Source organism: Oreochromis aureus, linkage group 2 (assembly GCF_013358895.1).
Source record: "Oreochromis aureus strain Israel breed Guangdong linkage group 2, ZZ_aureus, whole genome shotgun sequence".
Taxonomy (NCBI): Eukaryota; Metazoa; Chordata; class Actinopteri; order Cichliformes; family Cichlidae; genus Oreochromis; species Oreochromis aureus.
The window spans coordinates 25015352-25033116 of NC_052943.1; the positions used below are offsets into that span (position 1 = coordinate 25015352).

The following is a 17765-nucleotide window of genomic DNA, read 5'->3' on the forward strand; positions in this document are numbered from 1 at the left end:
CGGCAAGAAACACAATCTTTAAATCACAGCACAACATTTTAAAGACATTGCTTTGCCTTGTCATCACCATATTACTGACTGTGAAAAAGTCATTTAAATCAGCGGTCCCCAACCTTTTTTGGGCCACGGACCGGTTTATGTCCGACAATATTTTCACAGACTGGCCTTTAAGGTGTCGCTGATAAATACAACAAAATAAAACCGGTACCAAAAAGAAAAAGCCCTATGTACCCTATGACTCGGGGGTTGGAGACCGCTGATGTAAATGACCAACATGGAGAGGAAAACTTTGGGTTTTGAACGTGGCCACCAAGACGTGTTAAATAAAACATTTAAAACTGCAGCAATGCAGATGCAAAAAGCATCATAAAATTTGCAGTGTGTTTTTAATCCAACTGGTTACACTGTAATTCTTCAAAAGTAACAGTCGAGTTATAAATAGATTTTTAATATAGGAGTAATGGTGACAACCGTGCTTCACCATATCTGGCTACAATGAGGTGATCTGTGGAGCTCCTATAATTTTAGTATCGTGGGAAGCTGTCTGTAATATAACTGGTAAAACCTCCCAGAGTAAACAGCAGGAAGCTCCTCCATGTTGAGGTCGATCTTATCAAAGCCGTGCTCAAGGCCATGAAGCAGAAGACTGGCTAAGCGAGTGGTGATGGGCGTGGTCTCGCTGGTTTTGGCCAGCTCGCTGATGTCCAGCCACTCGCAGCGTAGACACTCCTGAGTGCAGAAGTTGATCTCGTAGGTTAGCGGGCTCAGACGGCAGATGATGTACATGTCAGACATGCTGAAGGCACCGGGGTGGTTGTGCTGCTGCCGGATACTTAGCAGAGATCTGAACTCGGAGCGAACACCAGTTTCCTCAAACACTTCACGAACAGCAGTCGTACCTGAGAAAGATTTATTTAACATTTATACATGGAGGCATTTAAAAGACTTTGATCTAGGAACGATGATCCAATTCCACTGTCAGTATTACCTTGCAGATGGCGTTAAGAAGGGAAAAAGGAAAATACACATATATTTTTGAACATTTGATGCTGCTTTTCGGGTTGGGTCATGTACATAATTTTAAAGCTGCTTTTTAAAAGAAAAGGTGAATTTGAAGGATTTGCATATATATCATGTGCCTTATTTTGTATAGTTCAAATGAATGTATATGTATCATCTTTAAGTATAATGCTACACTCCAAAGAATTTAGCTACATGTACTGTATTAGTTCTTTTGCTCTGTCGAGCGTGACACTCACCAATATTTTCTCCTGGATCAGACAAACCACCGGGAAACTTCCAAGCATTCTTTGTCTGAAATTCCAGAGCAAAGTTCAAATTTAACGTCAATTGTGATATATGGCACTGCTGTAAATGTATATTAGATTATTATCAACATGTACACTGCAACAAGGTCTATTTCAGTCTTAGTCTAAAGTCACTTATTTCCTAAAATTAGTGGCTAAAAAAAATAATATCACATTTTGTTTCCTCAGTTAGAAAATGACCATGGATCAAGCTGTAATAATGAGATGAGAAATGTTCAATGCTCCAGTCTGAGCATCCTTTCATGTTATGTTTTAGGTTTATTTCCTCACTCTGGAGACTTTTACATTTGCTGCGGTGAAGTGCGTCTTCCAAAACAGTTTCACCACTTACCTTTGATATTTAATGACAGTATGCTGCTGGTTAAATTATGATGTCTGTGTATATATATTTTTGTAGTTACTTAAAGAATGTGCTGCGCTTTTTTCCCCTTGCAGATTCTCTCTTTGTGAGGAACACAAATGCACTACGGCATTTATTTTCATGTATTGTAAACCAAATGCTATATTTTTGGAACGGTTTCTAAAGTGTGCTGGTAGAAAGAAATAAAGAGACTTTGTGTAACAATAATTGTTGAGGTTCTTAAAAGTCGAGCGTCTCTCTCTCTTCCCCACAGCAGCACACACAGCTGAATGTAAAATCATTCCAAAGAAGTGCTGTAAGAATGCTGACCGTACGCAATCTGTTCACACTAAATCTACCGAGAAATGCTGCGTAAATGTCATTGCACGATGGTTAGACACTCTTACCATTACCTCATTCAGCTCCCTGATGGATATAATTACCTTGAGCCCACTGGGAATATGTCCTGCAAGAGTGATAAAGTTTGGTTTCTTTTCAGGAAGTTCATAACCCTTAGCAAGCTCTGAACAGACTCGGCCTGTAAGAAACGTTCTACTGCCAAAGGGCCAGACTGTTATAAAGCCCGTTTCCAGTAAACAGCTCGATAGGGAGGAGGAAAGAAGGAGGAGGAGCAGGGGAAGAGGAGATAGAAGACTCTCTACACTTCCAGGCCACTAACTGCTCGTCTCTGCTTTGGGACAAAATACATTACATGCTCCCATGACTGTAGACTGGTACACATGTTAGATGTAAGCAAAATCTGTCATTTATAATGCAACATATGGATATGTTAAGTGATCTAGATTCTTTAAGTTAAGATCTGTCTCTTAACTTAAAAAAAGGTTTTAAATATAATATTTGTACCTATACCTCAGTATAATAACTGGGTTAATAAATCTGGATCCTGTGTACATAGGTCAAACCTCTTGGATCAGGACTGCAATAGTTTCGGTTGGGTTTGGCACTGATTGCTTCTTTTATTTCTAGCAGAAATTTGAGAGATGTTTTTTTCATGTAGAGGTCCAGCCTTTTGCCACTTTGTTTTTCTTTGACAGTGAACAATGGTACATGTGTTCCATTTGATGTTTGCAGAACATGCTCATGTGCTGGTTTTGTGGCATGCCAGCACAGGTAATACTGACATTATATGCAAAGCTGCTGAAAGTGTCAAAATCTGAGTTTTTAGTCATATCGATTTGGGGTTTGGGGTTAAAACAACAGCCCAAACTCCCACAGAAGTTCAAAATATTGTGATGTAATGATGAGAAAGCAGCAAATTCTTACACTGGAGATTTCGTATAGCCAATACTCTTATATACATACACATGGAGTACATGGGAAGGAATCATTAAATCACATACTCAAATGTTCATGTATGACAGGGATGTCAAACTCATTTTACAATGTAGGCCACATATTTAAAAAATCTATAGTAGATAGTAGTGAAAAAACAGAAACTTTAATGTCACCTAATTGTTTCTGTATTACTTAATTACTTCACAGAGGACTTTATCAGGAGGAAAACTGATAGCACTTTTTATCTATCTAACATATAATATGATATGTTATCAAATAGAAACCGGCGGCTTTGGAATTTGCAGCTGTTTCCTGCTCATTACAGAGAAACTGCTACAGATGTTTCCATTTAATAATCCAGACATCACATATAATATTTACAGTATTGCTTTTAAACAAATTAGAATGCTTGGAACCTGATGTAGGATTAATTCAAGCATTATAATATAGTAATACTATCCAAATATGCTAAAACAGCAGTCAATATTACATTTTTATAATGAGATTATTATAGTTTAAACTCTCTCTATATACATTCTCATTTCTGCCTTGTTACACTACTGTTACCACTTTATTCCTGAGCTGTAATAAAATGCTACCAGAAAACTTATAAAATTTATGAAAATAACGTTAAAAGTCTAAATTGGCAAAAATGTATGCCATCGACTTTTTCCAGTGCCATGCAGTGGCCTGAATAGAGTCTTTGCTGGGCCGATTTTGGGCCCAGGACCTTATATTTGACACTCTTAATGTATGAACCTGTCTCTATTAATTACAAGCAAATAACACATAATGTAATAAAAGATGTATACAGCCACCATAATGTCAGACTTTGGTTTGCAAATGTTTTGAAACCTTAACTTCAGGAATTTGGCTGTTGCTGTCCTGCATTTCATTTTGGTTTCTTTTTAACTGACCATGATGGTTCCATACTATGCTCAAGATCAAAATTCCCTGATATCAGATTTTCCACTTTAGTTTAGGCTGCTTATTTGAAAAGGTGTTAACAACTTATAGATGACATCGATGACATCTTATGAGACTAAAAGTTCCCAAATAACATCGACATTACACAATCACTTTTCGAAATTGCTAGCAATCTTGTTTGGGCTGACTGAAAATGCAAACAAAGCTGTGTCGAAGAGGATTCAAAAGAGGCCTGTTATAAGTTAACCTCAAAACACCATGAGCACTACAGCAGGGCTCTGTGAGAGCTTACAGACGCACACAGAGCTGTTTGAGTGCATTCAACTCATGTAAACATCATGTTTGCTTGAGGTCAGTTAATTTTGTGTTGAGTTATGTTAAGTGTGAACGGATTTCCAGCCAAGGTTTGAGTCAACAGAGGCCCAAGTTACTAAATAAACAAATACTAATCATCCACATTTTAACAGCAGCATGACTGATCCATCAGTGGTTCATTTATGTGACTGATATTGGACAGATCAGCTTTTAGGAGGATATAAGATGTGTAGATATAAGGTGTATAGTGCATTCAAATAATAAAGTCATACAGATACCTTATTTCTGTCTTGGACAACAAGGACCTTTGCATTGGACTCATCAACAACTGCACCTGGACAAAACAATCAGCCAGACATTAATTTTATATATTATTCAAGCACCTGTCTCCCTGTATGCTGGTTCACATTTTGCATATAAATCGTAATAATTTTAAGCAAAATGTGGCAGTAGACTGGCACAAAATAAATCATTTGGTTGGACACATAAAACATGCATGACGTGGAGAAGAAGGCTGCTGTCAGACTTCAGAAGATAACAGCTGATTTGTTCGTTTTCTGTTTTGCTTCAAATCTCTGACCTACAAATACATCAAGATGGTAACAGTCTGGGCTGCTGAGCAGGACAAGCTGGAAGATTTGAGTAATTTGGTGAACTAAAACTGTAATGACTTGAGGTGGTTGGCACTGTTGGCTCAAAGCAAGGAGGTTCTGGGATAAAATCCAGTCCGGGGCCTTTCTGTGTGTTTGCATGTTCTCCCATGTGTTCCGGCAGTGTATCCCAACATCCCACAGTTCAAAGACATGCATGGGGCTAGATTAATTGGTGACTCTTAACACTGACTGTATGTGATCTGCTTGTCTGTCACTACAGTGGCTTGCAAAAGTATTTGGCCCCCTTGAACTTTTCCACATTTTGTCACGTTACAGCCACAAACATGAATCAATTTTATTGGAATTCCAGGTGAAAGACCAATACAAAGTGGTGTACACGTGAGAAGTGGAACGAAAATCATACATGATTCCAAACATTTTTTACAAATAAATAACTGCAAAGTGGGGTGTGCATAATTATTCAGCCCCCTGAGTCAATACTTTGTAGAACCACCTTTTGCTGCAATTACAGCTGCCAGTCTTTTAGGGTATGTCTCTACCAGCTTTGCACATCTAGAGACTGAAATCCTTGCCCATTCTTCTTTGCAAAACAGCTCCAGCTCAGTCAGATTAGATGGACAGCGTTTGTGAACAGCAGTTTTCAGATCTTGCCACAGATTCTCGATTGGATTTAGATCTGGACTTTGACTGGGCCATTCTAACACATGGATATGTTTTGTTTTAAACCATTCCATTGTTGCCCTGGCTTTATGTTTAGAGTCGTTGTCCTGCTGGAAGGTGAACCTCCGCCCAGTCTCAAGTCTTTTGCAGACTCCAAGAGGTTTGCTTCAAGATTGCCCTGTATTTGGCTCCATCCATCTTCCCATCAACTCTGACCAGCTTCCCTGTCCCTGCTGAAGAGAAGCACCCCAGAGCATGATGCTGCCACCACCATATTTGACAGTGGGGATGGTGTGTTCAGAGTGATGTGCAGTGTTAGTTTTCCGCCACACATAGCGTTTTGCATTTTGGCCAAAAGTTCCACTTTGGTCTCATCTGAGCAGAGCACCTTCTTCCACATGTTTGCTGTGTCCCCACATGGCTTGTGGCAAACTGCAAACGGACTTCTTATGGTTTTCTGTTAACAATGGCTTTCTTCTTGCCACTCTTCCATAAAGGCCAACTTTGTGCAGTGCACGACTAATAGTTGTCCTATGGACAGATTCCCCACCTGAGCTGTAGATCTCTGCAGCTCGTCCAGAGTCACCATGGGCCTCTTGGCTGCATTTCTGATCAGCACTCTGCTTGTTCGGCCTGTGAGTTTAGGTGGACGGCCTTGTCTTGGTAGGTTTACAGTTGTGCCATACTCCTTCCATTTCTGAATGATCGCTTGAACAGTGCTCCGTGGGATGTTCAAGGCTTGGGAAATCTTTTGTAGCCTAAGCCTGCTTTAAATTTCTCAATAACTTTATCCCTGACCTGTCTGGTGTGTTCTTTGGACTTCATGGTGTTGTTGCTCCTAATATTCTCTTAGACAACCTCTGAGGCCGTCACAGAGCAGCTGTATTTGTACTGACATTAGATTACACACAGGTGCACTCTATTTAGTCATTAGCACTCATCAGGCAATGTCTATGGGCAACTGACTGCACTCAGACCAAAGGGGGCTGAATAATTACGCACACCCCACTTTGCAGTTATCTATTTGTAAAAAATGTTTGGAATCATGTATGATTTTCGTTCCACTTCTCACGTGTACACCACTTTGTATTGGTCTTTCACCTGGAATTCCAATAAAATTGATTCATGTTTGTGGCTGTAATGTGACAAAATGTGGGAAAGTTCTTTTCGAATACTTTTGCAAGCCTGTCAGACACAAGGATTGATGCGATCTATTGATAATGTATAAAATCTTGATATCAGCTGATTTCTCATCGGCACTACATTTAAAGTAATACTAGCCATACATATAGAATATCTCCTGAAAACAACAAATTTTAATGAACTGCAAATCTTCTAAATGAACAAGACCAAGACTCAGACAATTTCCCAAAACAGAAGGTTAACTAAAAATTGTTTCTGTGGAACAGCAAATTGCTTTACTTTCTACAGTTACAAAGTCTGAGTGACTCAGCTGAGAAATTTGTGGACATCCGACTTCAACATTTACAGTTTTTCTCTGATGTTTCTCAGCAGCTAGTGACTAAGCAAGGCAGTTATGCACTGCTGCTGACAGTTGAGGAGGAGGAGGAAAAATGAGCCACTTTCTTTTCCGGTTGCTCTGTCTGACCGACCAAGACAAGCCTCCTCAAATGAATGTCACAGATGCGTAAAGAGGGATGTGTCTTCCTAAAGGCTTGACTTGGACTTCCAAGTGGAAATTGATGTCATCCCCAGTCCCTGTGCCATATGGCGCAGGAGGAGGCCTGGTTTCTGCTAAGGGAGGCTATCATTATGTAGCCCTCAGTCCAAGAAATAAAATGGTCATGAGGAGCGGGGAGCAAGAATTACAGTACGAGACTAAAAAACAAACAAACTGTGGATTCAATAGAAAAAACTGTTAATCACTTAATTGTATAGTTAAACTTTGAGCCACTTACTTCATATTTCACACATGTTTGTCTACTACTCTTTGGTATTGCAAACAATTACAGGTTCATGCTCTTATCTTTACATTATGAGGTCATTATGAATCTGAGCTTCAAGCCCACTAAGTTTTAAATATAAAACAGTTGGCAAGCGTCTTCAAACTGTATCCTGGAACCAAGGAGGAAAAAGTAGGAGAAATAACTAAGAAGAAGAGGAAGAAGGAAAGAGTAACAAGACAATCACCCAGCATTGTTGTTTACTTGTAATTACGTCTTCTACAGATAAAACTAGGCATCAATGTTAATTTAAAATAATGCTTGATTCAGGTTGATGCAGCTGTAGCGATTGGTTAGGGAGAATCAAATTCCCTTCCCAATGGAAACTAAAAAAATACTTACAAATATAAAATAAAAACATATATTGAAGAGCGGCAGTTAATTTGAGCCCTATAAGTGTTTTTCCACTGCATCACAGAGACATGGAAAGTAGTTTACCTGGACCACTGAAAAAAGGCTCTGCTAAGTGTGATGAACAAAGTGAATTTCCTAGCTTAAATAAAAAGGAACTGAAATCTCTGGCTAAATAACAAGCTACAAAATGAAGAGACTGCTACAGGTTTAGAGGTGACACTAAAGTGTGCCTGCCCACCTTTGTAGTTATCTTAGAGATTTAATCAAAGGCTCTGCAATGTGAAAAACAGTTGTGTTTTTCCCAGTAACTTTTACTCTTTTGTTTTTTATTAGGAGTCAAATTAGGCCGTTATGACTCTCAAATAACTTCTGACATTAATTGACAGTGTTATTAGTGAGTACTGGCCAAAACTACAATAAGAACGAGTTGTGAAAAATAACCTTTTTACTCTCTTATTGGGTAAAATCTGAGTCTGGCAGGACATCAGGGATATGGATGACAGAGGATTTAATGGATGACTGCTTTCCAATCATGAGTTATACTTTGGCCCTATCGCTGTATCTTTGTGAAAATAATCAAGAGCCACAGTCAGCACACACATAAGGAAACTGAAATCTAAACAGCTGTGTATTTCAGATTCTTGAACCCAGTTTCATCATCAAACAAATCTGGCATCTAAAAAAGGGAGTTTCTGGTCCCCATTCCTCAGAAAGATGCTCTGGACATGTTCTGACATGCTTCAAGTGCATCTACTCTTTGGTAAAGGTATAAATGGCACTCTGCCCTCTGCTGGACAATCACAAAGTTAGCACTCGGGCTGAGCAACTCCTTTTCCTGTTGATCGTCTCTTCACAGTCAGTCCTGAGTGAATTTCCATTTGCGTAAGTGAAATGAGCCAGAGTTGAAAAAAGCAAATCCCAAATGACAAACAAGCTTTTATCCATTTAAAGATGATAATAAACTACTGGTGTTTTGTGTTAGCACCAAATGTAGGTCACAGTTTACTCCAGCTTTAGCTATTTAAAAATAATTTAAAAGTGACAGCAGAATACAGTTTGATTTTTCAGCACTTTTACATCTTTTGTCACATCTGAAAGATTCTGTTACACAACCACTCGCAACACGCAAGGCACTCATTCATATAGGAAACAAATGCGGAGGGCAGTTGTCATCGCTGACGGGTTTACATAGACTTTGTGTCCATAACAATTGTCATTTGGTAAAATGTGCTGAAGCAGTTTGTGCTCGGCTCAATCATCCACAGATGAGATTCTCTCTTTCATAGCACAAACTCTTTCCACTGAGAGGTTGGTGTAAAAACTACCAGGAGGTGACAAGATATGATCAAATAGTTCAGCAGCTTTACTCAGAAAACCTAAAAAAATAAATTTATTTAAATTTGTACACTTTTGGATTGGTTCCAGCTCTACGGCTATTTTGTTTAATGACCCTCACAAGTATCATCCTGATCACTTGTTCTTGCACATCTGCCACGGACCTCAGACTTGTACAGAGAGAAACAAGAGGATATCTGCAGGTTTTTCAACATTTACAGGGTTATGCATTCTGAATTCATTCCACAGGGTCAGATTGTCCCGATGGAGTTCTGTCTGAAGGAGAACATTTGACAGAAATAACCAGAACTTTGCTGAATTTCATTGTGCAATCCAGTACTGGCATATAACAACGAAAACAAGGGTTTTCTGGCCACAAACACCTGTTCTACTTGCCCAGTTTGACTCACTGCAACTTGTCCTTTTCCCTAAAAGGCAATTCAGGGAAATTCATACTGGAGAAGATACAGTGCACACTGTGGACGCAAATGTTCAAGTAGACAGAACAGAACTTGAGGTTACTCTATTCCGTAACCCCTGTTCTCTGATAACATGAGTGAGGTGTCTCACTATGGGGAACGCTCTCTCAGCGTTGTCCTCAGAAGCCTTTATGTATTTACTCCAGCCAGCATTGGCTGGCAGTCGTGACGCCTTGCGCCAGGGAGGGTCTACCCTCCTCCCTATAAAATGGTGTGATGCAGTGTCACCCGTCATTCAAGATAAGCTCACCTCTTCCTCGCTTCGTGAAAGGAGGGTGATCTGGTGAGACACCTCACACATGTTATCAGAGAATGGGGGTTACGGAATAGAGTAACCTCTAGTTCTCTTTCAAACATTCGTTTCAGTGTCTCACTAGGGGGATATGCAGACTCCTGTATTGCCAGATAAGCCCATCTGAATGACTGACCGCCACCTTAGGAGGTCTTGTGGGAACCCACACAGTGTGGGCTAGAGACGCTGCAGTGACAGACCCATGCTGGAATAAGCCAGTTGGATCGCCTCAAAAATCCAGTGGGAAATGCATTGTTTGCTAATGGGCTTCCCAACATGTGGTTTAGCCCAGGAAACAAACAGCTGATCCGACCTCCTGAAAGCCTTTGGTCTCTCTAGATAGGTGTTAGGATGCCTGGGTCGTTGACCCAGGGCTTTTGAGTTTATTATATTGTTTATCATTTCTAGTCTTTGGTTTCTTTGTTGAAGTTCTGTCTGATGGTTTATGTCTCTGTGTTATCCTTAGTTGCTATATCCCCTGTCGGCTATATCCTCGTGTCCAGTCAGTGTCTGTGTCTGCCCTGTTCCTACCGTCTCTGTTCCCTCTGTTGCAGTGCCTGCCTGTGAGTCTGTGTCTTTAAGTTCAGTCTGTGTTATGTTTCCTGTTTTACTTTGGAGGTGCGTGTCTTATGTTAATGTGTCTGGCTTTGCTTCCTTGTCTTGTTAGTTCTGATTTCTCCCAGCTGTGCCCTCCTTCTGTGTCTCATTCCCCTCGTTACTTCCCAGTGTACTTAAACCCTGTGTTTCTTTGAGTCAGTGTCGCGTCGTCCCTCATGCTGTGTGTATCTCCCTGTGGCTCCCTGTGTGTGTTTTGTTAGATTCTTTTCAGTTTAGGTTTTGTAGATTTTCTTTGTTCAGCAATAAAGCTGTTTTGAGTTCACCGTTTTGTCTCCGGAGTCTGCACCTTGGGTCCTATTCCTGTCTGCACACAGCCGTAACATGACAATAGGTACATAAAGCCCTAACTGGACAGAGAGCATGTAGGTACTCCTGTTCAGGGGAGTTGAAAGGAGGGGGCAAAAAGCTTCTAGCTCCAATGGGGTGCATTGGAGATGAGGATTTTGGGGCACAAAGGCCCCCAGCACCAGGGATAAATCCCATGTGGGGACAACAGATTTAGACACCGGGTGGAGCCGTCGTGCCCCTTTCATAAAACGGCAGACTAGTGGGTAATGCAGGGGTGGGCAATTCCAGGCCCCGAGGGCCGGTGTCCCTGCAGGTTTTAGATCTCACCTTGGGTCAACACACCTGAATCACATGATTAGTTCGTTACCAGGCCTCTGGAGAACATCAGGACGTGTTGAGGAGATAATTTAGCCATTTAAATCAGCTGTGTTGGTTCAAGGACACATGGAAAACCTGCAGGGACACCGGCCCTCGGTGCCCACCCCTGGGGTAATGGCTCACTGGGCCATCCACGAAGCCCACATGACAGGCTGAAATGGCAGCTAGATATACTTTAAATTGTGGAAAAGTATCTAACAATTCCTGGAGAAAGGAGAGAATTGTTGTAACAGAGCACTGAAAGGAGAGAGTGTGAGACTTTCCACAACACTCCTCAAATACCCTCCACCTGTTCTCATACAAAGATCTTGTGGAGGGGGCTCTAGCACTCTGAATAGTGGTTATAACACCCTGGTGGGAGTCCTGCCATCCTCAGATTCAACCTCTCACGGGCCAAGCCACAGAGCGAGGTGCTCGGGGTGAGAGTGAAAACTCTTCCCCCTGGCTTGGGAGACTAGGTCTCGTCGGAGATGGAGAGGAAAAGGTTCGCTCCACAAAAGGGGCATAATTTCTGCTAACCAATGGGACCTCATCCACCTTGGGGCGATCAATATCATTGTTAGCCCTCTCTCTGTCACTCTGGTTAGAGTGTGACAAATTAAAGAAAGTGTCTCAGCGCTAGAAACGCTGCTAGCAATTCTAGCCAGTTTATGTGAGCACCCCTCTGTCGTGAGTCCCAGTTGCCGCTCACTGCTCTGTCCTCGTGAGTGGGACCCCAGTCTGTGGTCAACACCTTTCTGGCTGTGACAGCCCCCGGTGACACCCCCTAGTGGGATGACTGCCAGTGAAGACGCCATTAATCTCAGCATCTGCAGGCATCTTCTGAATGGGAGATATCTTCCCACCTGAAAATGCCGGCATGTGATAGCATTTTCTTTTTTACTCTGTCCACAGAGAGACACGCTCTGTATGAGGTGGAGTTATTCCTATGAAAGAGATGGCCTGAGCTGGCTGCAGGACACTTTTCATAGTTTATGGTGAAACCCAGAGCCATCAGGTGATCCACTGTCAACTTGGTATGCTTTCTTCCCATTATTTCTGACTCTGATAGCAGCAGCCAATCATCTATGTATGTTGCTATGCGGATGCCCCGCCTCTTCAGTGGGGCTATGGCCGCCTCTGTGCATTTCACAAATACACGAGGGCTCAGTGAGAGACCAAATGGCAGGACCTGGTACTTGTACATTCTGCCCTGAAACGCAAATCTCAGGAATTTTCTGTGAGGCGGGTAAATAGGGATGTAAACCAATCGCCTGGGCGCACTACATGCGGCAGAGTGGTGGTTGTCAACATCCTGAATTTGTATGACCTTAGATGCTGATTTAGGTCCTGTATCGGATGTAGTCCCCCTCCATTTTTGGGCACGAGAAAATACTTTGAGTAAAAGCTGCATTGGCTCTGGTCCTCGGGTATTTCTCGTACTGCTCCCTTTGATAGCAAGGTAGATATTTCTTCTTGCAGAATCCTAGCTGATTCGCCTTTTACTCTGTGAAATCTGGGAGGGGTGGTTGCGAATTACAAACGGTAGCCTCGCTCTAATGTCCTCACAACCCACTCTGGCACAGCGAGAGCTCGCCATCTCTCTATTCTTGCTGACAGGGGCCCCAAAGTCAGGCACTCCAAAGTACATGGGACTTTGGCTCCCTCTTGTGGCGGAAACTGGTCCTGCGGCCCAGACCGACTGTGCATGCACGGGTGGCCCGTGCTTGACCGGCGTTCATGGGACCGGACACCACTGAGGAAATTGACCCTGGCGGTGCCTGGGGGTGTTAAGGCATTATGTTTTTCAACATATTTTCTGTGTTTTTCACACATTTTTCCCGTGCCTTTGGCAACGTGCCTTTGGCAACATGCCTGGATGCAACGGGTGAGTTTTTAATAAACAGTGTGCTTTTGTGAGACTGTGACACGCTTGAGTCAGCTGAACAGTGTCTCGTTGTCTCTTTGTTGGAATGTGCTCTGCGGGATCCAAATCGAGTCCCAGGCGCTGGAAGACGGAGGCAGAACACACTTCTTCGTACGGGCTCTGGAACTGAGCCCTGAAGTGAACTTGGAGCCCGGGCTGGGCTGGCTCCGATCTCCCTGTGGGGGGATGTTAGGCAGTTTGCTTCTGCTTGACTGGTGGTGGGGCACCCTGAGCGGCACCAGGTGGGACGTGTTTCCTAGGCCAGTAGGTCTTAGGGTTCTGCGATCCTAGGGGACACTGGGCCGCAACCTGTGGACCTGGGCGGCAAGGGATTTTAAATGTCGGCACGCCGGCTGGATGGCTGGTGACCTGAGCAAAAGTGCGGTGACTGGGTGGAGGCGGAGGCACAGCCTGGGTCTTCCTAGGGAGACACAGCTACAGGGCCTTTCCCTCTTTCTTTTTTTTCCTCGCACCGTCTTTGCATGGTTGCAACGGTGGTCCCTAAAAAGCCCAGTGTCACGTTTTTCTCTGTCCGAAAGTCCCGACAAGTTCAGCTATCTTGAGAGCTGAGAGCTCTGCCCGCCGCTTGTACTGCTGCTCTAGTGAGGTGGAGAAACTGGTCCGTAACGACGCTCAGCTCTTCCCACAGCTCGCTAGCATCCGGGTTCGCAGCAGTCTGGTCCTGGAGCTCTGCCGAGTAGGCTAGCAGGAGTGATGAGGTGTTCAATGCCCTCATGGTGGTGGCAACTGATTGGGGAACTGGTTGACAAGGCGTATAGCCTTGTCAACCAGGGAGGACTGCAGGCGTTCAGCCTTGGAGGGCAGGGATGGAACAGATGATATGGAAAGTTTCTGGTTTCGGTGGAGATGAGAAGCCACCAGATTCTCCACTATGGGAATTTGGTAGATGCCCTTCTCCTTCATTCCAGCACAGTCAAATGCCACCACTCCCTGCACAGGGTTGGGTGACAAAAATGGCTTTGCCCAGCAGCGTGTGACCTTGTCCATGCATTCGGGGATAAGCGGCAGTACCTGCTTAGTAGTGCGCTTTGCTTTAGGGAGCCTAGGTGGAGGTCTCCGTTGTCACTGTGGGCCATGGGATTGCCAACTTTTCAGCTGCCGATAGCTCCATGCCGCGGGACTGTGTGCCGGGGTTATCACAATCAGCCCTTGTGTCGCAGAATTCTGACCAGAAGGGGCAAAGAAAACGTTGTCATCCTCGTCCGAAAGAAGATGTTCCGACGCTCCCTCAGAGGATTCCATGAGTAGCTCGTCATTAGCCTTGAGGGAATCAGACAACATAGCTTCACAGCTGACCTCGGCATTGTCCACCAGCTGGAGGACGATATCCATCTCGTTGCCCCAGCTGGTACCTGGTGTGGCTGACTCAGTGTGCTCCATCGGTGTGCCGATTGGAGACAGCATTGGGTCCTTCTTCGACAGGTTAGCCTGGCAGGCTAGCCTTCGACAAAGGCTTTTCAGGGTAAAGCAAGCGCAGAGTTTGCATGAACCCAGTGTGGGCGCTTTGCAGCCCGAGGCACATCACACAAGCCTCATGTACATCTGAACCTGAGATCGTGCAACCGGAGGGACAAATTCTGGGCAGCAGTTTACAGTCTGCCATATTAAGGAAGCTTGGTGTAGGTTGGAATGGCTGGACAGCTAACGCTGATCTTTTTTCTTTCTTTTTTTTTTTAATTGGTCGGGTAGCTATGGTGAGCTAATATGACCTGGCTAGTGTGGTGGCTAGCTCTTGTGGTACTTGGCTTGGTGACCATGTGTAGCAAGGACAGTTAGCTTGGTCAGCTAACTGTTGTGCTAGGTGCATGGTAGCAGCTAACACACTCTCCAATCTGGCTCTGTAGTGAAAAACAGGCAACTGGAAAAGCGAGCCGTGCTAGCACCTGGTGACCAAGGTGTTAGCTTGCTCATGTGGAAAGTTAAGCTAGCACTCACGTTGACAGTCAGGAGAGATGAGGTTTCTAAGAAGCGAGAAGAGGAAATTGAATGACGGGTGATGCTGCGTCACACCCTTTTATCAGGAGGAGTGTGGCACCTCCCTGATGCAAGTGTCATGACTGCCAGCCAATGCTGGCTGGAGTAATGACATAGAGGCTTCTGAGGAAAACGCTGAGAGAGCGTTCCCCATAGTGAGACACCAAAACGAATGTTTGAAAGAGAACTTCCATAGAGTGGCCGTAAATACAGTGCTGTGAAAAAATGTCAGCCACCTTCCTGAGTACTTATTTTTTTGCATTTTTGTCACACTTACATGTTTCAGATCATGTAATGTTAGACAAAGAAAAAAAGGCACTTTGAATAAAAACAAAATAGTTTTTAATTGATGACTTCATTAGATTGAAATCCACAGCGATGTGAAAAACTCATTGTGAAAGAAAGACTTCTCGCAAATGTTTGATTGCAGTTCCTGTTGTCGAGGGTGACACAACCAGTTTTTAGCTTTACTTTTTCACATAGCACCACGTATGTTTGGATAGCTTTTGTCTCTTAATAAATGAAATCATCACTTTACTCGAGTTATCTTTGTCTATCATTATAATTTGTTTCACAATATGAAACATGTAGGTGTGTAAAATATGTTTTTAAAGAAAAAAAAACTTTTTCACAGCACTTTAAAGGTGTAGTGGGCCAAAATCCCTCCTGAGATGGGTGCAAACCTGGTGACCAACAAACAAACGTCTTACCACTGTGCTTGGCAACAAGGAGTTCTCCACGAAGCCCTTGGTTGATTTTCTGTCTCTCTACATTAAAATGAAACTACCATAAAACTGAGAGACTGTTCATTTCTTTGTAACTGAGCATACTTACAAATTCAGCAGGGGATCAAATAATTATTTCCCATACTTTATCTGTATTTTAGCATATATATTATTACTCTTTGAACCCACTGGTTTGATTGGATAATCTTAACCAAAGGTCCACTTCGTAGCTTTCTTATAACTCAATCTTATGGTTTCCAGTGGGTTCTGGCCCACTGAATCACTTTGCATTTTTGAGACATGTGCTGTAGCCACTGTAGGTTACTGTAATGGTAATAAAAGGACCTCAGGTGAGACTTTTCCTGTAAAAACTGCTACCAGAGTCAAGAGGAGTTTTTTTCCCCCTAACTTTCAGGACAGAAATCTCTACCTGCCACTCCAATTTGGTGAGTTGCAAAACCTGGTAGTCTGCTCTCCCCCTCTCCCAGCCAAAGAGCCAGCATGGCGTAGTCGTTTCTGGCATGATGGAAGGTGAAGCCGTGAGCCGAGGCGGCGGCAGCACATCGACTCAGCGAGATGGGTACTCGAAGCCACACTGCTGCCTTCCCCTCTGCTTTCCACTGGGCTAAAGAATCTGCAGAGTTCAGATACAGTTTAACTTTGTATCTCCCATAAATTATAAAGTACACAAAGAAACAGTTAATATGTTGCAGAAGTGACATAATAAAAAGTGAAAAGCTTTTAAAAGGCATTTGCACCTAATTGAATTGTGAAGACAATCTCAAGAGAGATGTGAAAAGATAAAGAGAGAATGACAAACAGCAGACACGTTTCTGGTGGAAGTAGCTTTCATGTGAGTAGAGTTTAAAGATGGACAACTGAAAAACAGCTAACTGGATTAAAGCAGCCACAAAAATAGATAAGGGACATTTTTAATTGCTCATTGACAGTTTTCATTTTACATTTAAGTAAGATAGCGAGTGCTGGCTCAATGAAGGGTTGAGCTGAAAAAAATAAAGAAGAAGCATATGAAAACATGTAAAACCCCGAAGAAGAACTTTCAGTAATTGCAATGTAATTACAATAGTATCAATGTTTTAAAAGTAGTATTGCTTTTGCTCGGAGAAACAACACAGAACATATTTTAAAAACATTTTTTATACCCCAGACATGTTCCCTTGACTTAGATGCTATGAGCAGTTTAACAATATATAATACCTTATCTACAAACAGTACCGGCCTATTATAGATAACTGACAGACCATTGGTTAAGACAGGTTAATGATTTAAGAGCTTTTGGGGAAAACAGGATGCCTTCTCTCTCCTCCTACACAGCAGGCAGAGTTCAGGGCGACAAACCTTGCAGTAAACCGCTGAATGAGCTCTCGCTGATGTCACCCGGCAGTCCGACCTCAGCCAGGTTCACTGTCACTCCACCGAATCGGTCCACTTTCCCCGTTAAAGCGCTGACCCCGTGGACTTGCTGAAGCTGTGAACAAGTTAAAGTGCAGGAAAAAGCACGGGTAGCTGTGCGTACGGGGAGAGACATGTTATTACAAAAGCGGCCTCTCGCCAACGGCAAAAGTCTGGCAACAAAGGTACAGCCAGCCATATTACGGTAACACGATAAGTAACCGAATAAAAGCAGAATATATTCAGCTGACAGCCGGTAAATGAGCTGTCCAGTACAGTTGCGTAAACCTCCGTGCAGGAAATTGCATAAATACCGTAATGAACCACTAAAACAGCTCCTTTCGCATTTCTTTTAGATTACTTTAGCTTGGAACGCTTGGATAGTCTTAAAATTGGCTAATGAATCTGCCAGTTAACCCATTTAATTCTGTAAATGATCGGGTTTTTTGGCCACAAGCTACTGTTAACTGTAGCTCTTGTTTTGCATTCTCTAACATGGCATCTGCTGTTTATTAGCAATAAAGAAATCCCGAGCTTC

General features: G+C 43.0%; 1 protein-coding gene across 1 annotated transcript; it reads right to left on the bottom strand.

Annotated features, from left to right (window-relative positions):
* Positions 1-22: 22 nt before the first annotated feature.
* nudt6 (nudix (nucleoside diphosphate linked moiety X)-type motif 6) lies at positions 23-17509 on the bottom strand. Its single transcript, XM_031743019.2, has 5 exons — positions 17174-17509; positions 16245-16448; positions 4485-4540; positions 1260-1314; positions 23-899 (listed from the first exon to the last, which is right to left on the bottom strand). The coding sequence occupies exons 1-5, from the start codon at positions 17424-17426 to the stop codon at positions 517-519; spliced, it is 951 nt and encodes a 316-aa protein (XP_031598879.1). The 5' UTR covers positions 17427-17509; the 3' UTR covers positions 23-516.
* Between the last annotated feature and the right edge of the window lie 256 nt (positions 17510-17765).